Below are 26466 nucleotides of genomic sequence, written 5' to 3'. Positions count from 1 at the left end.
ACCGCACCTTCTGTTTGGCGCACCCTCTCCCACATTCCCTTGGTCAAGGTGGAAGCCAGCTGCCAGGCTGTGTGGCAGCTCTGTGCAAAGCACACATAACTGAGCTCAGAAGCCAATCGGAGGCCTGCCAGAAACCACATGAGCGAGCAGAGGCACAGACCCTCCAGGCCTGGTTGAGCCTTGAGAGGACCACAGCCCCGACCCACAGCTTGATCGTAACCTCTTGAGTGACCCTGAGCCAGAGGCACCCCACTAGGCTACACTTGGATTCTGGGCTCACAGAAACTGTGAAAAGAAATTTTTTTGGGGTGGGGAAGATTAGCTCCGAGCTAACTACTGCCAATCTTCCTCTTTTTGCTGAGGAAGGCTGTCCCTGAGCCAACATCCGTGCCCATCTTCCTCTACTTTATACGTGGGACGCCTACCACAGCATGGCTTTTTGCCAAGCAGTGCCATGTCCGCACCCGGCATCCGAACCGGTGAACTCCAAGGTGCTGAGAATCGGAATGTGCGAACTTAACCACTGCACCACCAGGCCGGCCCCCAAAAATGTTATTTTAAATTGATAAGTTTTGGCATAAGTTGTTAGAAAGCAATAGATAAGTAATACAATAACTAATATATCAACCTATGCAACATAGTTAAATTTGGCAGAAATGTTCTAAGAACATAAAATCTAATTATGTACATTTATTCCTCAAAAGCATATTACATTGAAGCAACACAATAGTTACTCTTTAAATTTCTCCAAAATATTTCTGAGCCTATCATTGTATTTAAATATAATAACTATAAGAATATCGTATTTAAATGTAATAACTATAAAGAAGGAGGAAACAAATTGAAAGATAAAGATATTTATAAGTAGGTTTAAGAAACTCCAGCTAGACTTGCCAACCCCTGTTTCCTGCAGTGTGAATTCAGAAGTCATGAGTTCTGAACTTACAGCCCAAAAACTACCAGTTTAAACTTCAGACACCGACAGGGGTCCAGGGTGGACGTCTCACCCGACCTCGCTCAGCCTGGCTCCACGCCTCCCTTCAGATGCTCGATTTCCTATTAATTTACAGAGATTCAAATTCAAAAGTAGAAGATGGGTCCCTTAAAACAAATCCTGTTTCAAGCAGAAGTTTTTGAATTTCTACCTCTTAAAAGAAAAAACAATTTTTCAAAACACAGTTAACTAAAATTTGTGAGCGGGAGCATGGCACCGCTCATCAGGCCATGTTGAGGCGGCGTCCCACGTGCCACAACTAGAAGGATCCACAACTAAAAATAGACAACTATGTACCGGGGGGCTTTGGGGAGAAAAAGGAAAAATAAAATCTTTGGGGAAAAAAAGTGTGTGAGGCTGTAAGTTCAGCTTTTAAAAAGGAACCAGCGCCAAGAGGAAGTCCTGAGAACTTTCTGAATGGAGCATGTGTAGACTAGAGCCTGAGGATTTGGCCAAACTGTTCTCATAATAATAATTATTATTTCCTAAGCTCTGTATTTACCTAAGATATAAATTAATTTCCATTACAGAGAAAAAGAATTAAAACCACTTCATAGCATCTGCATCTGTCTAAATTCACCACTTAAGTATCAGATTCCCGTGTTCAAAATGAAAACCATCTTGAGAATATACACTGGAGAGTGTGTTAAGTTCAGATACGTAATTCTTTTATCAGGGATAGGGAGGAGGAGGGCAGAAATATTCAACATTTTCTAAGGCCAACTATTTTCCCCATCAAGGGCTATAAATCACTCCTATTCATATAACCTCTCCAAATAAAGTTTCCACTCCTTCAAAAAATATTTGTGAAGAGCTTGCTATGTTTCAGGCCGGGGGTACATTAATACACAAAACCGACACAGTCCTTCCGCTCATAATGCTCACAGTACAGCAAGAAATTCAGGCATGAATCACAAATGCAAGGGAAACAGACAGGGAACATATAATGGGAGGAGGAGACAGTCAAGACAGGTTTCCCTGAACAATAGTGACCTTACACGGAGGCTTGAAGGGTGAGTACCAACAGTCCGAGGTGTTTAGGGGAGACGGAAGTGAAAGCACCCCTTTCAGAAGGGAGAGCAAGGGCAAAGGGCTCAAGGTGAGGAGAAAAGGATGCATTCCGGGAGATGAAGAGAGAAGGATGGGAAGAGTGGGGAAGAAGACCGGAGAAGTGGGCATGGGGCAGACAGAACTAAGAACTCTGGACTTTAGCTCAAAGGCAATGAGAAACTGTTAAAGAGTTTTAAGAAGGGGAGTGCTGGGATGATTTCTGTCTGAAAAGAACATTCTGGCTGCTCTGTGAAAAATGAACTGGAGGAAGGCAAGTGTGGTTGTTAGGAAACCAGTTAGGCAGCCAGGGCAATAGTCCATGCAAGAAAAGATGACACACTGAATTCAAGAATGGTAGTAGAAAGGAGCGTGGGAAGATTCAAGAACTATTGATGAAGTCACAGCCATAACATCAAAAGGACTTAGTGATGGATTGGAGGAGGGAAAAAGAGAAAGAGTTATCGAAAATAACCCTTAGGTTTCTGGCTTGAGCAACTGTTGTGGATGGTATTCCACTCTGCAAGACAGGGAGCCCTGGGAGAAGGGTTCAGATCCCAAGGGCAGTGTTGGACACAATGAGCTGTAGGGCCCCATGAATCAGGCACGTGAAGATGCCACACAGGCAATAGAGCATAAGGTCTGGAACTGAAGAGAGGTCTGGATGAAGACACACTATTAGGAGTCACTGAAAATGTGACTGGTTATCGCAGAAATGAGATAGGCGACAAGAGGGTATAAAATGAGAGGAGAAAAGTGTCTAGAACAGAGAGAGGCCTGAAACGACTTCTAACAGGAGGAGGTTGATTATATTAAAGACACTTAGAAGGAACAGCCAGAGATGTAAGTGGAAAACAAGAAGGATGGTGTAGGGTGTAGAATACTTCTGGGGGGGGGGGGGGGGGCTGAAGTGAGGTGTCTCACCACCCAAGCTAGATAAGCAAGATAGGAGAGACAAGAGGAGGCTTGTACTGAAATGGAGAAAGCAGAAGAGTCAAAAAACTGATGGAGAAAATGCTCCCGAGGAGAAGATGAAAAAAGTAAAATTTAACTACTGAACATGTTCCCAGGAATTCAAGCAGCCGAGTCAACAAAGAGCCCACGATGAAAGACTCCGTGCTGATCCCATAAGGAAAGTGAGAAAGTGCACAAGGACTACAAGTTTTACAGCACTGCCTGTCAAACCTGAATAGAAAATATGCCCTGGCAAGCGACGAATCAACTAAGTAAATTCCTTATTCACACGAAGTCAAGAGTTCAGAAACAAGAGACTAATCCTTAAGAGAAAAAACTGTCCGAGAGAACCTATAGCATAAATGTGAGGACCGGTTCCTCTCTCTCAGCTCTTCCCTGAGTGAAAGGGCACACATCTTCCTGAACCTTCATGGCGCAGTGGCTGCAGACCTTTGACTACAGGAGGCAGACGGAAAGAGGGAGGCGGATATTCTCTTTCCTGTTCATTCCTGGAGGAGCCAAGAGGTACACGAGGGGTTCAGGTATCAATAAAATATAAGGGCCATACAGCATGTTTAACAAACAGCAGAGACTTGCATTTAGCAAATGAGAGAAGAAATAATGCAATACTATGAAAACCTAGCGTCCAAAGAACTTCCTTATCAAGATGGTAGCCGTGGGGCTGAGAGCACCCGAGCAGCGCTTTCACTGCACTGCACAAGCACGTCTCACATCTCCACATGGATTTGTTTTGCTACAGTTGAACGTCCTGTAAACACGCCTCCTCTTCTTCAACCGTAAATATCCAGCATCTCACTTACTGCCCCCACGCCCCCACCAAAAAAAAAAAAAACGGAGAGTAACATTTCCTCTTTATACCTCACTCCCCACCTCTATCCCACTCACTTCATATAAGCTAAGCTGAGGCCTTTTGTCTGTTACACACCTAGAAGTATATAATTACAGAAATAAGTCTCCAAACTAAATACTATCACCACTCTACATTTTGAATAGCTGTACAGCACTTTACATCATTATTTCTTTTTTTAAAAAATCAGCAGAGGAACCAGTTTTGTTGTAATTGTTGTTTTTATTTTTTCTTTTTTTAGTGAGGAAGATTGGCCCTGAGCTAACATCTGTACCAATCGTCCTCTTTTTGCTTGAGGAAGATTGTCACTGAGCTAACATCTATGCCAGTCTTTCTCTATGTTGTATGTGGGATGCCACCATAGCATGGCTTGATGAGCAGTGTGTAGGTCCACACCCAGCATTTGAACCGGCGAACCCTGGGCCCCTCAGCAGAGCAGGGGAACTTAATCACTCTGCCACCGGGTGGCCCCTACAGCATTATTTCACTGTATCTTCATACCAACACAATCAGGAAGGAAGGGAAGGGATTAGCTCCATATACAGATGAGGGACTGTCTAAAATCACTCTGGGTTTAGAGCCAGAATTCAGATCCAAGATTCCTGACTTGGTCTCCAGCTCAAGTCTTTTCCCACCGGACCACGTCAATCTAGCCAGGACACCAAGATGCAGCTCATTATTCTGGCAAGTTCCCAAGATTAGTGTTCCACACACTGTGAGAGCAGACACCCAGGTCTGACTCCTGATTTCAGTGACAAGGGACTTTGCTCTATCTAGATCATCTGGAAGTACATTTTAAATGCTACAAATTGAATAGGGGGTAGAGGGAAAATACTACACAGATATATGTATAACATATATGTATATCTTTACTAATGACTGGAAAAGTAAACTTTCCACATTAGGATCCAAGAAGTCCTCATTTTGATAGAAGGTTAAAGATGGAAGAAGAGAGGGGAAAAGTACAACCTCTCGTATTCAAACCACTGTGCCATTTGAAGCCAAAGGCAAAAAACAAAAGATGAATTTTATACAGAAGTATAAGTACACAAGTATTCCAGGGAACACCTCTGCTAAGCTACAGACTGTTCAGTTACAGTAACACAAACGACCGGTTACTGAGACACTGACACAAACTGGCAGAGGTTGAATCAAACAGGGGAAGGTATAATTTTGACCTTAGCACTTATCTTAAGGAAATATAATTTAATGGTAGGTCTAGTCAGTCTAAAGAGAGTCACTTAAATAATTAGCATTTATCAACTGAGGTTTTAGATAACCAGTGCTAGAAAAATACACTTAGTATCTTCACAATGAAACCAACGATTACCTTTGTTGTTAACACTAAATGTCACTTACTCAAAAAATTAAAAATAGAATTACCATAAAATCAAGTAATCTCACTTCTTGGTATATATCCAAAAGAATTGAAAGCAAGGTCTCAAAGAGATATTTGTATATCTATACATAGCAACATCATTCTCAACAGTCAAAAGGTGGAAGCAACCCGATATCCAGTGACAGATGAATAAATAAACAAAATTTTGTGGTATGTACATACAATGGAATATTATTCAGCCTTAAAAAGGAAGGAAATACTGACACATGCCACAATATGGATGAACTTTGAGAACACTATGCTAAGTGAAATAAGCCAGTCACAAAAAACCAAATACTCTTTGATTCCACTTATAAGAGGTAGTTAGAGGAGTCAAACTCGTAGAAACAGAAAGAATGGTTGTTGCCAGGGGCAGGGGGGAGGGAAAAATAGGGAGCTGTTTTCCAGGGTAGAGAGTTTCAATTTTGCAAGATGAAAAAGGTCTGGAGACTGGCTTCACAACAATGTGAAAATACTTAATACTATTGAAATGTACACTTGAAAATTGTTCAGATGGTAAATTCTGTGTTATGTGTACTCTACTGCAATAAAAAAATTTTTGAATAAAAAACTAAATGTCACATAGAATACTAATTCAACCATGTATTACAATAAATCCAAGTCATCTAGACTGAGATCAGACTCAGAGAAAAATAATCACCTTCTGGATTTTCTCTTTGTTAGATTTTATGAGAACCTACAATAAAATGTAAGAACATGTCAGCAAATATACTAATATTTGCAGAAGGCTTCGTAGTAACAAGAATCACTAATATATATGAACCTTACAGTCTGGTGAAAAGTTTGATAAACCTAAATGTTAAAAACTAATTTGTAAAGTTACAGTATCAGTCACCTAGTTTTCTCCTTTTCCTGATGTTACCTAAATTCCGAAGCCTGCTTCAAGAAGGAAACCTAGAAAGACAAAGATTTTCCACAAAAATTCATATAATCTTTTGATTCTTATTCCAAATTTTCAAATCCCACTAAGGGGGCAGGACAGAGATGCCCAACTTAGGAAACACCATTGGAGCCTTCAAACAAGCATTTCCTGTGCACGCACAGCCCATCCCCAGGGCTAGAGCCCCAGCCATTTGCGAGACCTTTACCTTTCGAATAAAGTTGACGTGGCATTCGCCCTTCTGGACGACTGGAGGGCAGTCTGGGGGCACCTCGTAGCGAGTGTGAGCCTTGCTCTGCTGGGCCGCATACAACACTGGGGACTGGAAACGGAGCTCAATGGAGTTCACGTCCCTAACCACACTGGTAACATCGAAGCTCTGAATTAAAGGGAAAGAACAGATATGGAAGCAGCCTTGCACGTGAAATTTTAGATACAGACAGAATGTATGAAAGATACATAAAAGAACTGAAATCTTTAAGTTTATCCTTTTTGCAGGAGAAAGCACTTCTCTGAAACAGTATAACTTAGTTGCCTACACTTAGTTCTTTTTTTTTTTATTGAGGTAACATTAGTTTATAACATTATATAAGTTTCCGGTGCACATCATTACATTTCAATTTCTGTGTAGATTACATCATATTCACCCCACAAAGACTAATTACAATCCACACACATGTGCCCACCCACCCCTTTCGCCCTCCTCCCTCCCCTCATCCCTTCTGGTAACCACCAATCCAACCTCTGTCTCCAAGTGACCGTCCGTTGCTTTTATCTTCTACTTATGCCTGCTCTCAGTTCTAACTGAGCACATAGGTTTCTCTTGCTATTTTTACTGACAGATGAGGTCCTAGCAAACAGAGTGATCAGAAAATAGCTTTAGCCCTGGAATGTCTGCACTGGCTATTTACATACAGCCTTGAACTGCCAAGGACTTCCTAGATTCTTCAGGACAACCACTCTCTGGGAGGAACAGCGTGTATTTCTGTCATAAGTTACTTTTGTTTGAAAAGTCTACCCTTGAAATAGATGGGGGAGTCAGGATACAATCTCTTATGGTAATTATTCCAGAAAACAAGGAGCATTTTCTTTTAAAATAGTCTATTGTCATTTCCCATGAAACTCTGGATCACAAATAATGCAGAAGGGAACAGCATTTATTGAACACTTCTCACATGCCAAGAACTGTGCCAATCATTTTAGATAATGAGTTTATAACTCCATAGGGTCTGTAGTGTTTTCACCATTCTACAGTGTGGCAACTGAGAAATAAAGTAAGTTACTCAGAGCTTCAAAGAGCTTGGCCCGGCTTGCACAGGCAATGACGCCCTTACCTTTCTCTACTCACAACGGCAGTTAGGCCAGAAGTGGGGTTTTAACCTGATGCCACTACATACTTACATATCTTTTGAACATGTTGTCTGTTTCCCCAATAGTAACATCATTGAGCAGGACTTTTGTAACTGTATCAACGCCCTCAAAAATCAAATTTACTTTTTGCCATTTGCTAAAAAAAAGAAAAGATTTTTAAAATAAGACATATAAAATATTAACTTAGATGAGTCTTTTTTTTAACTAGTTAAGAACTAAACAAATAATTCTCAGAAAATACACATTCTTAAAAGGCAGTTTCCAATTAAATTTTGAAAAATTTTGGTTTAATACATTTTTATGTTGAATGACCTGGCATATCTTTCTTCATAATATATATATGTATTTTTTTTTGGTGAGGAAGATTGGCCCTGAGCTAACATCTGTGCCAGTCTTCCTCTATTTTGTACATGGGACACTGCCACCACAGCATGGCTTGATGAGCTGTGTGTAGGTCCACACCCAAGATCCAAACCCGTGAATCCCAGGCCACCAGAGAGGAGCGCATGAACTTAACCACTAAGCCACCAGGCCGGCCCCTCTTTCTTCACAATATTTTAATCACCATAAAATCAAAATACAACTTACAATTTCCAAATGCACTCACTTTTTTCTAGCCCTTCACAAAGTTCTTATGAGAACCAAGTTAAACAACAGACGCACAATGTTTTTATAAACTATTACATTTACTGACGCTACCTAAGAAAACTCATTAACCAACTAACAAGTATCTGTGAGCGACTGGGATGTGCCCAGCACGCTGCTAAGCCTTACGGGGAACTAAAATGGTCTTGGAATTTAAGGAGTCTGCAGTCTGGTTGGCACTCAAGCCTAAAACACAGCAAACAAAGAGAAAACTTTCACTCTCTTCTGCTTCGTGGTGCAGTTTTCTTGGACAGGCTGCAAGTGCTATCAGAGTGTATGTCATAAGGAAAGCCTTCAAGAAGGAAACAGGAACTTCAATGACAGAATAAATAAAATGTGGCATGTCCCCAAAGTAAAATACTATTCAGCAATAAAAAGAAATGAAGTGCTGGTAAATGTGACAACATGGATGGACTGTGAAAACATTGTGCTCAGTGAAAGAGGCCAGACACACAGGACCACATACTGTATAACTCCACTTACATGAGATTTCCAGAAAAGACAAGTCTGCAGAGATAGAAAATAAACTAGTGGTTGCCTAGGCTGGGATAGGGATGGGGGAGAGGGGTGTGGAGAATGTGGAATGACTGGTAATGGGTGTAGCTTTCTTTTCGGGGTAAGAAAATATTTTAAAATTTATTGATGGTTGCACTACTCTGTGAATATACCAAAAAACACAGAATTGTACACTTTAAATGGGTGAATTATAATGGTATGCAAATTATATTTCAAGTTATTTTTTTTTAAATGAGTAGAAATATGTAGGTAGAGGGCAGACCCCTAAAGGGAGAGTAAAATCAAACAAGGCAATGCTAACAGCAGCAAGAACATCACGGTAACAGGCCTGATTCGGTGTAGAAGCAGTGCTGGGCAACTAAGGGGATAAGGCTGGGCAGGTCCGCAGGCAGAGGGGATACAGGACACGGTACCGGCCTGGGCAACAGTAAGCAGTATTTTCACAGACAGGCAGAGAAGACTAAACTTGATTTGCAAATCAAAAGGCAGACACTGTGGTAAACTCAATATTTTGGGAAGATGAGTCTAATGTTTGTACATATGAAAGAAAAGAGAATGAAAAGACAAAGCGAGAAATTTAGTTAGGCAGCTTTGGCCCAATTCCAGGCACTCACTAATAAAGGCCTAGGCAAAGGTGGAAACTTGGTAATGAGGAAGAAGGGGCTGAATCAAGAGAAACGACAGAAGAAAGTAATAGGACTCAGAAACAGATGGAATACAGGAAGATGAAGGAAAGATATGATGAGCCAAAAGCACCTTAGGCGTAGAAGACTGGAACAATGGTGTTACATTAAGAGAAGCAATGAGGCTGTTAGAACACAAAGTAAGCTTTAAGTGAGCAAGCCACCTGATGAAATTTTGGATACGTTGAGTTCAAGATGAAAGAGGACCCCTAATAGAGATATTTTAAGTATTATCTAGAAGTAACAGCCCAGAGCACATTAACTCCGTGATACTGAGCACCATAATTCTGGCTTTATTTCTTTTTCAAGGGGCTAGTGAATAATTACCAAAACAGTCATATAAAAGGGACAGAAGGATTTTTTTTCTACATTTAGCAATAACGGTGGTAGATATAATTGGGTTACATTCTGCTACACAGAACATTACTGAAAACTATGTCATGCTTTTCCTCACAGCCTCATGAGGCTTCATATTCGGCCAAGGCTCTCTTAACACCACATCGAACAAATGATGTGTCTGTGATCTTACTTGACCATATTATAAATATATACACTCTTATTGATTACTGGGGGCAGGAAGAAGGAGATGCAAATAAGAGGATTGACTCAGCCTAGGTGACTCCATTATAATCACTGGAAAAATGACTGAATAAGACATAATTTAGTGACTGATGATCAGAGGCACCATCCTCATATACAAATCAACACATAAATCACAAATTCACTCTTACACAAGGCTTTAGTCTGACAACTCTCTGATATGAAACCTAAACTAACAAAAGATTATTGCAGAGACAGTAAAAGAAGAAAAGCTCAAATAATAATAATTAGTAAACTTATATGTACAGGTATACACACATAAGTACCTAATGTCAAAGGGGATTTTAAATTCCTTGCTGTAGGTCCAGTTATCCAAGGAGATCCATCTGTAGTTAAGGTCATTAAATCTGTAGTACGGATCCTGTGGATAAAAATTATAGTAGATGATTAAACACACAAAAATAAATTTATTAAATTAACATGAAATAAATTATTAATGATAATCACCTAAAATTTAATAAACTCTTGACCTAGGAGCACAAGCATTTCATATGCTGGCACATGGCATCCTCGAGGCTAGCGCTCTGCCCACGTAAGAGATCATTACCTTTCAAACAAAGCGGGCATTTGCAACCTAAAAATACTAAAAGATGTAAAAAAAAAAAAAAAAAAAAGTCCAACAAAATACCTAAAAGGAAAGAGCTCTGAGATGGAAATAAAATAGTTTCATTTACAAAGAACACGTGTGGAGATTAAGGTTGGCTTCCCTTGTTAAAGGCAAACACAGACCCTCCGAGGCTCTGGCAGGGAACAGAAGGCCTTCTGGGGCGTGGCCCTCAGCCCCGGCGCCCCGCGGGTGTCACTGTGCCTACTGCTGCCACTGTCCCTGGCGGTCTCCAGGGGGAATGCTTTTCCTCTGCTGCCCAAACGTGAGCAAAACTCCCAGTCCTTGGATTCACCAAGCATTCTCAAAGTTACTTTTCATTCTGCTTCACTAAGTGAGCATGAAAAGGATCTCTACAGAGAACACACAGGCAGCACAGATCCGGTCGGACTGCCTCCATTACCCAGGCCAGGTCAGCGAGCCTCAGCCCACGGGCCAAACGCAGCTCGCTGCCTGTTTCTGGGTGGCCAGCGAGCTAAGAACGGACACGTGGCAATAAATAAAGTTTTCTTGGAGCAGTGCCATGCCCATTCCTTTGCAAATTAGATACAGCAGCTTTCACACTGCAATAGCAGAGTTGAGTAGGCATGACAGAGACCACATGACCCAGGAAGCCTAAACCGTATCTGGCCCTTGACTGAAAATGGTTGCAACCTCTGCCCTAGATGCCTGGCCTGCTGGGCGCTCACAGATGCTGTTCCACCCGAGTGCCCAGCCTCCAGTCCTCTCTTTCATAACCCTTAGGTCTTTCTTCTCCACCTCGTTCTCCACCCTTTATCTCTCAGATGGGGGCTCCTAGACAGGAGCAGAACAGAAAGGGGTCAGTGCAGCTTTTCAGGTCATCTGTCTGTGAACACCACCACGGCTACACAGAGGGCAACCGTGTGCAGGGCCAAGGGCCATTTCCTCAGGGACTGCAAGTCCAGGTGTTGAAAGAAGAGCTAATTTGGTCTAAGGTCCGCAGAGGTCAGGGCTGGACCACCAAGTCAGGTGGGCGAGGAGCAGGCAGGCACTTGCCCAGAGCACAGATCTGCACGAGGCCCTGCTACATCCCTGGGTGCATCTCCAGACGGAGGGAAAGGAGCTGCCAGCAACCGCTCCTACCGGAAGAAAGATCCTGATAAGCTAGAGGAGGGAGTAGTTGATAAGGTTTAATAACAGCTGATAATCACCAAACTGACTTTTAAATGGGGTGTGCCAGGCCCAACAAATTTGCTTCCTTTTCTGCTCCTCACCCATACATTGACTCAGCCTTTCTAATGAATAAACATGGAACAAATATTTAAGAACATAGGTTTGAAGAGGCACCTAATTACTAGCCTGCATGCATCTCCACCCAGCCCTCTGTCTAACTCTACACTGTGTCCTCACTCCAACACAGTTAAAAATATCACGCGAAGGAAGACACGAAGGCCAACGCCAATCTGCTAAGCTGGGGCTGGCTGACAATCTGGCTGGCTGGGCATGAAGCCCCTTCCTGTCTCCAGGCTCCTTGAAGGAAACTATATGTTGAGTTCAACAGCGCAATCTTTTCAGAATTTTTTTCTAAACAAACAGAATTTAGGGGTTAAAATTTTTCTCTTACTTAAAAGAAGCCAATCTGAAAAGGCTACATACATACATACTACATGATTCCATGACATTCTGGAAAAGGCAAAACTATGGAGACAGTAAAAAGATCACTGGTTGCCAGGGAGTAAGGGGTAGAGAGGGATGAATAGGCAGAGAACAGAGGATTTTTAGGGGAGCGAACTACTCTGAATGAAACAATCACAGTGGATACATAGCACCATACGTTTGTCCAAACCCACAGAATGTAGGACGTCAAGAGAGAACACTAGCCTACACGGCAGACTCCAGTGATGAGGATTGTCAGTGTAGGTTCACTGATGGTAACAAATGTAACACCCTGGGGCGGATGCTGATGAGGAGGCTGTACATGTGTGGGTGTATATGGAAACTATTTGTATTTTCTATTCCATTTTGCTGTGAACCTAAAATTGCTCCCCAAAATAAAGTCCATTTAAAAAAATTTCTATTACTAAGGGAAAATACCTTAACCTCCCCAAAATAAAAGTTACAGAGGCTTAGATTACATTTATAATAACTATTCCAAACGGTAAGCAACCATCTTTATTTGGTTCCAGATTGGTCTGACTGCCTTTGCTCATGTTAAAACTCTGAGTCTTATTTAAAGCAAACGGCAGCTCAGCACCCCATCTAATGACTAAGGACCCATGGAAGTTGCTGAGCTGTTGGCAAACCCATGAACCCTAAAAAGAGTAACAGTATCATTTGTTGACCATTTACTATCTATCAGCTCCAGGAGAGGCACTCACACACTCTTATCTTTGGAACAAGCATGCGCAGTAAATTCCTAAGACTGAAGGAAAAAAGGCCAGAAAAACAGCCATAAGAGCACCTCGGGAGCCTCGTATCACTGTACTGATTCATGACAGTAATTTTAAAACAACAGCTGTGGAGTCTCCGTGTATATGTCTATGTGTAAGTTATGTATCTGTGCTATTTTACCTCCAGATGGCATACTTTCTAAAGAGCTCTGTTTAATTGGCTTAAAGTAAGCACTTACATAAATTATTTCTAAACGCAACAAACCCAGACATCTTTCAAATTAACGTGATACGAACTAATCTTTGGTAAATGAAAGCTTGTTTAAATTTGTTGGTTTGATTGAAATAGGCACATCCTCAAAGTTGTCAGTATGTGGGTATGATGCAGCTGGGCACCCTCATTCCACATCTATTGGTCAAATAAGCTGATGCTATCTCTGTTACAAAACTGGTGAGCAAAAATAATCACTTAAACTGATGTCAAATTTTGCCTAATGTCTCATGAAGTTTTGTAGGCAATCTAAATAATTACTGGGAATGCGTAAACTACATAGATGTGAAAAAAATAAAAGCGTTGGGTGAACTTCTCAAAATAATTGTTACGGCATGTATATTTAAGATAACTTTCAAAATCTCTCTGGTAACTTGAAATTTTGAAGTTTTGCTAGGTGAAATTAAATGATAAAAATTCACTGAATATCTAGGTCATTTTCAAACAGGATAAAATACTGAAACATTATTGCTAAACATGTAAAGTTTATCTACTTTTGGCTTCTTATTATGGAGAAACTAAAAGTTGTTTGGGTCTATTTAAAAATGTCTTGTATTTTATTAAAGGATTGCACTGTGAAATAACATGTTTCTAGAAATTATAAAAAGTATTTATAAAATTTGCCAAGTCACAGAATGCTAATGTAAAAGAGTTTATAATTGCTTACTTCTTGGTTTTCACTAAAAATTAAGGTCTATAAGGGTTAAAAATTCTAATTAATATATGTGATTAAAGTTACTAAAGATTAATAAAGAAAACATGTTTGAATTCAAAGAAAATAAGAAGTACCTTCAGTAAAGAAGGTACAAAGAACAGAAATAGTTTTGTTTCTTTTATTAAAAAAGATAAATTTATCCCAAAGTACTAGGAGGGAAACTAAGATTAAAATGAATTTAATTACGTGAATAAGTTTTAATATCAGAAGTAAGCTGGGACAAAAATTATAATTTGTTTTTCTCTTTCCCTTAAAAAGGATAATTTTCCTGGACCTTTAGTCTACTTTTGATAAAGAGATCATAAAAGGTTTTCTTTACTTTTGAGTGAGTCTTACTTTAGTTAAATGGATAACTAAGCATTGTTTCACAGCGACAAGACCAGAAACCCCTTTGACCAAATGTTTTAAAATCTTTTGATGTTTTTGACAAGCCCCCAAAATTCAAATGAAGTCCCTCTTTGGACTTAAAAAAAAATTTCTCTGAGAATTCTCAGAGCCCCTGGGACTTTTCAAAGAAATCTGTTCTCTCTTCCTATAAAGCAAGGCACACTAATTAGGCTTATTTGGTATGCTAAATTACATGGGAAGCATGGCCAAGTAAAGGATGATAAACTCTCTTAGGTTATATTGCATAGGTAAATATTATTCACTATCTTAACCCTGCTACCTTGCTTCCAACATCACAAGAGGAAAAGACCATGACTGCATTCTATTATCTAATTCAGTTTACAGATGGGTCTTACTTAAATGATAAGCAAGGATGCTATCAAGTTGGATATGCTGTCCAGCCTCGAGAATACCTGCTACTTTCTATTAACTCTGCTAACCCAGCAAAAGATTTCCTCCCTACAGGCTCAAGAAATTACCACCGAAGAGAAACAAAGGTGGCAACAGAAGAGGAAAAACAATACTTTTTGATACTTTCTCCCACAGCAGTTCATAAAGCCTGTACTCATTGCCCTACATGACCAAAATATAATCTAGGGAAACTATTTCATGAATCACAAGACCATTTTCCCCTTTCTAAGGGACCCTTTGAGGTGTGGCAATTGGACTTTGTTCAAATGCCACCATCTCATGGATAAATATATCTTGTGATGACCTGTATGTTCTCACATTGGGTTGAGGCCTTTCCTTACAGAACAGCAATGGCTTCAGGTAAATTATTATTGAAAAGGATAACTCCTGTTTGAGGAATTCCTGCCGAGTTACACAGTGACCAGGGAACCCATTTCACTGGACAAATAATTAAATCTATTTGTGACATTTGGCCAATAATACAACATTCTAATTAACAGCACAATCAAAACTCAATGGGCAAAGCTTTCAGAAGCATTCCATCTCTCACGGCCAAAAGCTCCTCCACTAATGCTCCTCAATCTCAGATCACACCCTCGGTAAACAGCAGCTGTCCGCTCTCGAGAGAGTAACTGGATGACCTTGGCAATTAGATGAAAGAACATATGAACCAACTTTGCTTAAAGGAGATATCTTAATTATTGTTGAAGTCTCATTGAGACACTCAGAAGAAATGAGAGGTTAGGAGCTGATTCTTTTCACAGAGAGCTCCCAGGAGATGAAGACCTTAAGGATCATGGCGTACAACCTGGAGAATTTATTTATCAGAAGAGGCATCAAATCAAAGACTCTCTGCAGCCCTGTTGGAAAGCACCACACCAGGGACTTTTAACCCATTCACGTGCTGCAGAATCAAAAGGCAGACCCTCATGGATTCACATTTTTCATTTAAAAAAAGGCTTCTCCACCTGAGTGCGTTTCAGTTCCTATTTCTGATACCAGACTTCAGCTGACCAATGCGAAAACCTCCAAACCAGAATGAGAAGAAGATGGCAACTGTTGCAGACAGCTGTCCCAAGACTCCGGACCAGGCCTGTATTCCCAACCTCATATCTCCTCATTTAAACCTTTGCAATGCTTAAACTGTATACCTATTTTATAATGTTCCATTTAAGGTTTTCAGAATACTATCATACTTAAAGAAAGTGATTGATTCAGAACAGACTGGTCTTGAAGGCCAGGCATTTACCAGGTGGCTCCTATCGGAACTCAGTGGTTATGTGGAACAAATCTCTGGCCTTGCCTACCGCCTGGATGGCTAGAGCACTGCACCCTGAGTTTCCCTTGGATGCAGAAAAGGACTCACACTAAGCTAACACGAGTTGTCAACATTCTTCTCTTTAAGGCCAGATGGGCTCATTCAGTGTTCCACTGGTATGACCACCTAGCAGCTATATTTGTTCCTTCTTTGGAGCTAGAGGATGCATATCATATATAGAGGCCCTGACTAAATCAACTTGACAAGCCTTTAACAATAGCCAAGCAGGAATAGCCTTATTAAATACTAAAATGTCTTCAATGAGAAAGGCTGTCCTTCAAAATAGAATGGGCTTAGATGTTTTAACTGCATCCCAAGGTGGTACCTATACAATCATTCAAAGTGAATGCTGTGCTTTTATACATGATGAATCTTCCAATGTGTCATCTCCGCTAAAGCACATGAAAAAGCAGGTGAATGTCTTAAATGAATCTTTCATAATTATAAACAATGTAAACATAAGGAGTCAGGTCAAAGCACATGTACAATGTTTGTGCAACAACCTAAAATCAATTGAAAAATTACATAACCTAGGAAATGCTGCCTGTGTTAATATATACCTCTATGCTTGTCTGACTACTTCCCTCTGATGTGGCTAACTGGGTAAATCAATGAGATAAAAGCCTGGCACCAAGAGATATGATGGACCCAGGGCAGGCAGCAACCACCCTAGCACCGAGGGACAATGTTTTGATCATCAATGCTTTCTATTGAAAGATTATAGAAAAGGGGAAAAATGATAAGTAAATGACAAGCAATAGGATATACTGGAGGATATGAGGAAGTCATTTGGGTTAAAACTAATTTGGCCTGATACTGTTTTTCCAAAAGGGACTGAAGTGGCCTGTTCAGCATGCATTGTACATCTGCTCTAAACATTTACAATGTCCCAAAGACAAGAATGATGCCCTTAAAGACAGGAATGTAACTTTCCCCCACATCGGCATTTCTTTAAGGATAAGCATCTCTTCCTGGGAACTAAGGATTAATTACCAACCTGCTGTGCTCACCTTGTGACCACTGACCTGCTGACCACCGACCTACTGTGCCAGCTTAGCATGTCATGACAATTGTAAAAGGGACATTCCTATCATATGTGATGTATGCTCTTTGTTCCAAGACTGTATATAACCACTCTGTACACCCCACTTCTTCGGTGCCTTTCCTTCCCTGGGGAAGGAAGGCCCCAGGCTAGTCCTCAGATCTAGCTTATAATAAACTCACCCCAATTTTGATTTATAGATTACGGATTGTTTGTGTCGACAGTGTATATACATAGACAAATCCTGAATGGATAATAGTGTATTTTTAAATGTTAATTGTCGTTATCTCTGAAAGCCAGGTCTCTGAGTTTTCTTCTTCTTACTTATCTATATGTTCTAATTTGGCATACTGAGAACATCTTTCTTAAAAAAAAAGCTTTTCAAACTTACACCACTGAAGAATTGCACAGGAAGGCTGGGAACATTGCTAACAAGGGTCCCTTATCTGAGCACTTACCTGTCCTATGGTTATTAGTGAGGTTTTCTGCCTCACTAGAACACGACGTCCCACAAAAGGCAACTGAGTCTTACTCATTTCTTTATTTCTAATGCCTATTTTAGTGTGTGGTATAATAGAAGGCTGAAAGAATGAAGCATAACCTTTGGCTACGAGCCCAAAAGGCTCTCCTAGACCCCTAAGATTTCCATCTGTAGAGGAAACGCAGCCACCTATGAAACGCCCAAGGCTGGCCACAGAGCCTCTTGGGAAATAGAACTCCATTTAACCAACTAATCAGACTGAGAAGTCCTGAAGTTTTCCTTGACTCCTCTTTCTCTCACTCCTCCCACCCATTCCATCAACAAACCCAACTGAACAAATCCTGTTGCTTCTACATTGAAAATACATTCTCACAACCATTCTCACCATTTCACTGCAGCCACCCTGGTCCAAGCCAGAAGTCACTTCTCGCCCAGACAACAGCCACAGACCCCCACCTGGTCTCCAGGCTTCCATTCTGATGCTTCGTAGTCTTCACACAACAGCCAGAATGACCTTCCAAAAGGCAAACCCAACCATGCAACCGCAAACTCAAAACTCCCATCACAAACAGAATGAAATGCAAAGTGTCTCCATGGTCAGTTTGCAAGCCCAGCATGATCTGCCCTCCAGCCCTGCTTTGAACTCCTCCACCTCCCAGGCTCTCAGGGCTCCAGCCACACCTGGCTGCCCCTACTCCTGGAACTGGTCAAGCACATCCCCACCTCAAGGCCTCTCCCCTCCCTACTTCCGTCTTTTTCTCTTCTTTGCTAGGAATGCACTTCTCCTTGAAACAGACCTTATCAAAAAGATCTCCGCTTAAAAGTCACTTTATCAAAATGGCTATGTTTAACCACTTTTTTTTAAATAGCAATCCTTTCCAACCAGCATTCACTCCCTGTTCCTTTAAGCTGCCATATTTTTCTTCAGCGCATCACCTGTCATTATATCATTGATTAATTTGTTCATTGTCCACCTCCTCCATTACAACGTCTATCGGCACAAAGCCTTTTTCTTCACCGCTCAATTTCAAGCAGTTAGAGTGCCTGCCACATTAAATACCTGAGATAATTAGGTGAATGAATAAATCAATGAATGACTTAGGCAAGATATGTTTCAAGTTCTCATGTAAACACAGTATTTGAGCTAGTGTCTGCACTAAACTACAGAATATTCCCCGAGGTCAACACCAAAAAGAGATGCTGTAATAAAGCAGGTGGGATCACAACATCACATTACTCAGTAATCACTCTGAGGTTGATGATTATTGTCAACAGGCCTGGAGCTCCCCAATCCCCAAAAAGCTGCCCCACTCTCATCCCACTATGGTTTAAGACTCACATCCACCTTATTGACAATGTTTTTCTAAGAATTTTTGAAGAGATTTAACAGACGTGAATTATTCTCACGAGGAAAAGTTATCTCATACCATGAGCAACCTCCTTCTCGTTAACTAGTAACCAAACATTGTTTCTGGAGATATATATATAGCCCTGTAACATAAAATAACAATCTGATTTGCTAAAGCCACTAATTATTTCCCACTGGCTTAACTCTATCAATAAAATGAGGCAAGCAGAGACCCTGCGAAATAAACGCAGGCACTCATTCTCAAGACACGTGTCAGCGAAGACCCAGGGTATGAGGTCAGCTGCGGACTATGTTACAAGTAGTTTCTTGACTCAAAATAAAGTACTTAAGTTTGAGAATTATTTACTTAAAAAGTAAACCAGACCGTGGTGAGTGTCCTTTACAACATTCACTTCCTTTCTGATATACATTCCTGAAAAAAAGCTAACGCATACCAGATCAGAAATTGTGCATAACCCTAGTTGACCGTTCTGTTATTTATGTAAACTTTGAATGATGCTCCTGACAGTCAACCACAGTGCTTCCAAACCACATGATTTTCCAAAGCACCAGGTTAAGTGTAGCATCCTACAGAACCCAGGCTACGGAGTCCTGCCAGCCTGGGTTAGAACTGCATTTCTGCCACTTAGTTACTGTGTGGTCTTGGGTAAGTTCTCTAACTCTTCTGGGCTCCATAACTCCCTACCATAAAATGCAGATAAGAAGACCTATTCCGTAGAGCTGTTATGAAGATCGGGACAATGCATGCCCCATTTATCAAGTACACGTCGTCCCAGTCAAAGAGGATTAAAGAATGGGAAAACAAGGTGGAAGTCTGTTTGCAAACCTCCGCATGTAGGCAGCCAAACAGTAAAACACCCTCCACAAGGAGTCTATAAACTGGAGCATCTTTTGGAACACACACACACACACATTACACGCCCTGAGAGGAAACAGTCCTTTGTTCATATCCCAGTCAGCCTTAACAGCCATTCGCCTTTCCACTAGCACTGACGCTCCTCACCTGACACCTGCAGATCCCATTCTCCGCAACCTAAGTGCTGCATCAATCCTAAAACTGACTCCCTGAGGACGAAAAGCGAAAATGAAAAACTGAGACGTTACTGAATGTAGTTCACACTTAGCAAAAGACCACGTCCCCCGCACCGTTCCGGTAGTTGAAACAGTCCTACCCCGCCTTACGCTTTGTCAGTGACAACGTGCCCTTTCCAGTGAGAACCACGGCCGTAAGGAGACCCCCGTGGAAACGCTGCCCGCGCTCTCTAAACTTCGCCCGGCACAGTTCCTGACGTCCCAGCGTGGTCGGCCAGGCTCCATAGAGCCCGACCCCCGCGGGGCTCTTCGGCCACAGTGGATAAACCGCCCCGGCCTGTCCCCCCCCAGACCACAGGACGCAGAGGGGAAGTTAGCGCCGGACGGAGGAGCAGGGCCCAGGGCTCGGGGCTCGGGGCTCCGCACGAGGGCAGGCGGGCGCAGGCTCGCGGCGGGGGCCGCACGCACTACCTGGATGAGGTTCTGCTGCAGCAAGGCAGTGTGCACGCACCCGGGGACGTCCCCCGGCAGCTCCAGCGAGCCGTTCCCGCTGCGGATCCGCCAGCGGCCCCGCAGGCTGAGGGTGCGCACCGCGGCGCCGGCGGCCGCCCCGCACACCGCGAGCAGCAGAAGCAGGCGGAGGCGCATACCGCCAGCCGGACCGCGCACGCCCAGCCCGGCGAGTCCCCGCGCTCCCGGGAGCCTCCGGCGGCGCTGCTTCCCGCGCCGGCCCCGGATGTCGGCCCCGGCCCCGCCCAGCCCCGGCGCGCCCCGCCCCGCGCCGGGCCCGCTGAGCTGCGGGCGGGAGGTGAGCGCCGAGACCGGGGGCCGGAGCTGCGGCGCGGGCGCGGCTCCAGATCGGACCCCTGCGGCCTGCGCTCTCCTCGGCGCTTGCTCCTCGGCCGCTTCGCCGTCTGAAGCAGAGGCGAAAACCGTGCACGGTAATTGGGACACACAGATCCCTGGGCGCGAAGCGGGGCAAAGCCCCGGGGAGCTCAGGGACAGGCAGTAGCATGCGGGGACCACAGCTGGAGAGGCTCCTCACTGCTCCGGAGAACCCAAACACCAGGACACCCACCAATTTCCTTCCCCCAAATTTCTCCAGACCCTCATCCACGCTGCAGGGTCCGCCTGGTGGCGGTAACGCCCCGCTCCTGCAGCAACACAGGCCGGTCCCAGAGCGAGCCTGCCCGTCAAAGAGGACGACATTACTACACGTATCTAACTCGGAGGTTGTCGGAGGGCTGAGCCAGTCCGCGCGCAGCGGGCCACACGGGGGCGGTGAGGAAGTGCACCACCTTAGCCGGTGTGCGCGGACCAGGAGGTTCCGGGGGTTCGGGACACCTGCACCTTGTGCGCAGGCAAGTTTAAAATCCTCTGACGCCCACTGGCTGTGGGACTCACGCAAGCCGCAAAAATCTCTAATACCTCCCTTTCCTGACTCGAAAATATAGGCTGTTACTCCTTTTTCAGGTTGTTATAAGCATAAGATGAGTTAAAAATACATAGCTGTCTGTAACGATGCCGGGGTTCCCAAGAAATACCACAGATGTAGTTCAGGGTCTCATAGTCACGTGGTCTACTTGAGTCCCCTTTTTACAATAGGGTGTGACAGTGATCCTAGGAAGTTTAGAGGGTATTTCACATTGCGTAAAATAGCCTGACTTATTTCTGTGTTGATGTTGTCTGTCTTATTTCCATATATAAGAGGAAGTCTTTAGCGCCAGCCCTCAGGGCGTAGGGGTTCAAGTTTTGCTCACTCTGCTTCAGCAGCCTGGGTTCCATTCGGGCCGAGGGACCACACCGTTCCTCTGTCAGTAGCCGTGCTGGGGCCCCGGCTCACGTAGAAGACCTAGAAGGATTTAAAACTGGAAGATACAACCATGCACTGGGGCTTTGGGTAGGGAAAAACAAAAAAAGAGGAAGTCTTTGAAGAGAAGTTCTCCCCTCCTCAAATCTGAGCTTTGCTTTGCCTTATAATGGCCCTGGAATTGCCTGAATCTGCAGACATACGACAATATTTTAGTATTTCAGAGGCAGTATTTTTCACAAGCCTAGCATCTTAGCTTTAGAGACATTATGGATTATCCAGCCCAAGCTTCTGGTTTTACAGCTGAGGGAACAGGATCCAAAGAGGTCAGGTGATTTGCCTGTCATACCTTGACAGATGTGCCCAGCTCTCCTCTCTGGCTTGTGGTCTCCTTGTGGTAGAGCCCATTGATATGAATAGAGAAGGCTCTGGCTGGTTCAAGGCCGTCCTCATTCCAGAAGCATTCTTACTTTTCATAGGAACAAAGTTCTCAATTCAAATAATATGCCATAATTCATGGCATTGAAGGGCCAGCCCTGGTCTATTCAATACTGGTAACAAGACTAATGGCAGCAAGAGTGGCAAAAGAATTTTTTGTAAATCCCGGAGATCCCATTAAGCCAAGTCAAAGGAAAATTCATCCCAGGGAATATGTTTGGATATGTTCTGTTGTTCTATTAAGAAATCTTTTAGGGTGACGTGAGCAACATGGTGGAGTGAGCAGTTTTCTTTGTCTCTCCCCCTTCGAACTAAAACTAATTCAACATTCATCAATGGACAAAGAATATCCACACAGCATCTCAGGACGCCTGAGAGACCCGTGCTGCTATACGTCAGAAGGTGGACAGACTTCCCCCCGGGAGGAAGTGGAGATAGGTGAAAACTCTCTGACCCCCGGACAGCCTAGTACCTGCCAGCAACTTTTTACCAGCTGACATGCTCATTGCATCGCCACAGCACCAAGGGCCGGTGTGCATGTGTATGGGCAGCATGATGGTGGAAACAGGTGACTCCAGCCCTACTTAAGCCCTGCCCCCCCGGATTGCTCCGTAGCCCAGTGGGAAAATCCACAGTCCCACAGCAGCCACAGGGAAAGCCTCTACTCGGCCTTAGCAGAGAGGCTCCGCCCAGCATTCAGAATGCTGGGAGGCCCTGGGACAAAAGGAGCTGGCCGGTGCAGCAACCTGCCAGCCGCCTCTAACACGCAAACTCCTGCTGTGGCCCAGAGCGGGCAAGGGAGACCCAGAGGGACCGTGTGAGTTGGCAGTGGCAAGTTGGAGCCCGAGTGAGACTGCACCACGGTCCAGGGGAAAATCCACAGTCCCACAGCAGGAGCAGGGAAAGCTTCTGCGTGGTGTTAGTGGACAGGCCCCACCCAGCAATCACAAGGCTGGAAGGCCCTGGGGCAGAAGTAGCACCGCTGGGTGAGATAACCACAGACTGCAGTAGATACCCATAGCTCTGCTGTGGCCCATAGTGGACAAGTGAGGTCTTGCGGGCCCTGATGGTGGCAAAGCTGCGAGTCGAGGTGAACCTACTCCTGGCCTCTGTGAAAGCCCATAACACTGCTGCACACCCTAAGGAGGGAGCATGTCTAGGCGGTCTGTGACAGTAGGCACCAGCAACCCGAGGCTCCCTTGCGATTGTCCCCACAGCTGACAAGAGACCGCGCAGGGCCACTGTGATCACGAGGAGGAGCCCAGGTCCAGTCAGCAACAGCTGACAGGGATCCTGGTAGGTGCAGATTACACAGCTGCTGCCCCCAAGTCCAGTAGAAGCAAGTGGAGCAGTAACTAAACTCTATCTCTGTGCGGAGGTACAAATACATGCCATCAAGCAGTATGAAAAAATATATTAAATCTCCAGAACAGAAGGGAAATGACAAGTACCCAGAAAACAATCCCAAATTTACTGAAATCTATAACCTAAATGACAATGAATTCAAAATAGCCATCATTAAAAAACTAAATGAGTTAAAAGAGAATACAGATAATCCCATGCACAATCACAACAAAAAGAATAAAATACCTTGGGATAAATTTAAGAAAGGAAGTTAAAGATCTATACAACGAAAACTACGAGACTTTCTTGAAAGAAATTGATGATGACATAAAGAGATGGAAAGACATTCCATGCACGTGGATTGGAAGAATAAACATAGTTAAAATGTCCATACTACCTAAAGCAATCTACAGATTCAATGCTATCCCAGTCAGAATCCCAATGACATTCTTTACAGAATTAGAACAAAGAATCCTAAAATTCATATGGGGCAACAAAAGACCCCGAATTTCTAAAGCAATCCTGAGAAAAAGGAACAAAACGGGAGGCATCACAATCCCTGACTTCAAAACATACTACAAAGCTACAGTAATCAAAACAGCATGGTACTGGTACAAAAACAGGTGCACAGATCAATGGAACAGAATTAAAAGCCCAGAAATAAAACCACACATCTATGGACAGCTAATCTTCGACAAAGGAGCAGAGGGCCTACAATGGAGAAAAGAAAGTCTCTTCAACAAATGGTGCTGGGAAAACTGGACAGCCATGTGTAAAAGAATGAAAAGTGACCATTCTTTTTCACCATTCACAAAAATAAACTCAAAATGGATCAAAGACCTAAAGATTAGACCTGAAACCATAAGACTTCTAGAAGAGAATATAGGCAGTACACTCTTTGACATCAGTATCAAAAGGATCTTTTCAGATGCCATGTCTTCTCAGACAAGGGAAACAATAGAAAGAATAAACAAATGGGACTTCATCAGACTAAAGAGCTTCTTCAAGGCAAAGGAAAAGGATTGAAACAAAAAAGCAGCCCACTAATTGGGAAAAGCTATTTACAAGTTAAATATCTGACAAAGGGTTAATCTCCATAATATATAAAGAACTCACACAGCTCAACCAAAAAAAAAATCAAACAACCTGATCAAAAAATGGGCAGGGGAGGGGCTGGCCCCGTGGCCGAGTGGTTAAGTTCGCGCGCTCCGCTGCAAGCGGCCCAGTTTTTCGTCGGTTCGAATCCTGGGCGCGGACATGGCACTGCTCATCAAACCACGCTGACGCAGCATCCCACATGCCACAACTAGAAGGACCCACAACGAAGAATATACAACTATGTACCAGGAGGCTTTGGGGAGAAAAAGGAAAAAAAATAAAATCTTTAAAAAAAAAAACAAAAAGGGCAGGGGACATGAACAGACATTTCCCCAAAGAAGATATATGGATAGCCAATAGACACATGAAAAGATGCTCATCATCACTAATCATCAGGGAAATACAAATCAAAACTACACTGAGATATCACCTTACACCTGTTAGAATCGCAAAAATATCCAAAACAAAAAGTGACAAATGTTGGAGAGGTTGTGGAGAAAAAGGAACCCTCATACACTGTTGGTGGGAATGCAAACTGGTGCAGCCACTATGGAAAACAGTATGGAGATTTGTCAAAAAAATCAAAAATAGAAATATCATATGACCCAGCCATCCCACTACTGGGTATCTATCCAAAGAACTTGAAATCAGCAATTCCAAAAGTCCCAGGCACCCAAATGTTCATTGCAGCATTATTTACAATAGCCAAGATGTGGAAGCAACCTAAGTGCCATCAACTGATGATTGGATAAAGAAGATATGGTATATATATATATATACAATGGAATACTACTCAGCCATAAAAAAGGATAAAATCATCCCGTTCACAACAACGTGAATGCACCTCGAGGGTATTATGTTAAGTGAAATAAGCCGGATAGAGAAAGACGAACTCTGCATGATTCCACTCATAGGTGGAAGTTAAACATGAAGACAAAAAGAACTGATTGGTGGTTACCAGGGGAAAGGGGGTTGGGGGTGGGCACAGAGGGTGAAGTGGGGCACCTACAACATGACTGACAATAATGTACAACTGAAATTTCACAAGGTTGTAAACTACCATAATTTAATAAAAAGTGAAAAAAAAAATCTTTTAGGGAATCTATTCTTATAAAAAACAAGAGTAGAGACTTATCATTCCTCCTTTCATTCCAGAACACAAGCATGACATCATTTGGATTACTTCACTTCGAAAACAGAGAGCTTTGAGAAATGCAAAGCCCCATAAGTGTTCTGCCTAAAATTGTGATTGGCACAGGTGACAGATGGAGTTTTCATTTTGTTATAGGATAATTTTTTGTCCATTATTTCCAGGAAGGATAGATCTTATTTTGAGATAGTCATAAAACTTCTTAACTTATATAAAGTCACAATATCAAATACAATTTTAAAAATAGTCACACATTTCTGTTACCTTATACAATATAAGTGGAATCCATTTTGATCATCTTATTTAATGCAGCCCAAATTTTGAATTATTTAGGTCAAGTTATCACTTGACTTGACTTCCCTGGTTTAGAGAGACAAAGCCTACAGAGGTTAAACAATATGGGGGGTCAATGTCCTGCTGCAGGAGGCCAGTGAGGGCTTTGTGGCCCATGTGACAATGCTTCCTTCACCTCTAAATATGTGAAGTTGATCAGCTCATTAGCATGCTATGGTATACCAGCCAAGGATGTTCCAAGCCCATGAGATAATTACAGAAATTATAATAAGGGGAAGAAAAATGACTCAGAGTGTCTGCTTAATTCTCAAAGATAGGGACAATTGGCCATAAGTATTCCCCTGGAAGTCTATACGAAGAACTCTTTGTCTTCTTCTTCTTCTCCCCAAAGCCC

General features: G+C 42.8%; 1 protein-coding gene across 3 annotated transcripts in view; it reads right to left on the bottom strand.

The window, feature by feature from the left end:
* The window catches only part of MANBA (mannosidase beta), a 114327-nt gene extending 93664 nt beyond the window's left edge, over positions 1-20663 (bottom strand). For all 3 annotated transcript variants that reach the window (XM_046656848.1, XM_046656850.1, XM_046656849.1), the window contains exons 1-4: positions 20410-20663; positions 10224-10318; positions 7544-7649; positions 6351-6521 (exon numbers count right to left, since the gene is read on the bottom strand). In XM_046656848.1, coding sequence (XP_046512804.1) covers positions 6351-6521; positions 7544-7649; positions 10224-10318; positions 20410-20586 — 549 coding nt within the window. In that variant the 5' untranslated portion in view covers positions 20587-20663. The remainder of the gene's footprint in view (positions 1-6350; positions 6522-7543; positions 7650-10223; positions 10319-20409) is intronic.
* Positions 20664-26466: the final 5803 nt, after the last annotated feature.

This window comes from Equus quagga, chromosome 3 (assembly GCF_021613505.1).
Source record: "Equus quagga isolate Etosha38 chromosome 3, UCLA_HA_Equagga_1.0, whole genome shotgun sequence".
NCBI classification, from domain to species: Eukaryota; Metazoa; Chordata; class Mammalia; order Perissodactyla; family Equidae; genus Equus; species Equus quagga.
The sequence above is the reverse complement of the archived record's forward strand: the minus strand, read 5'-3'. Positions and strand labels throughout refer to the sequence as shown.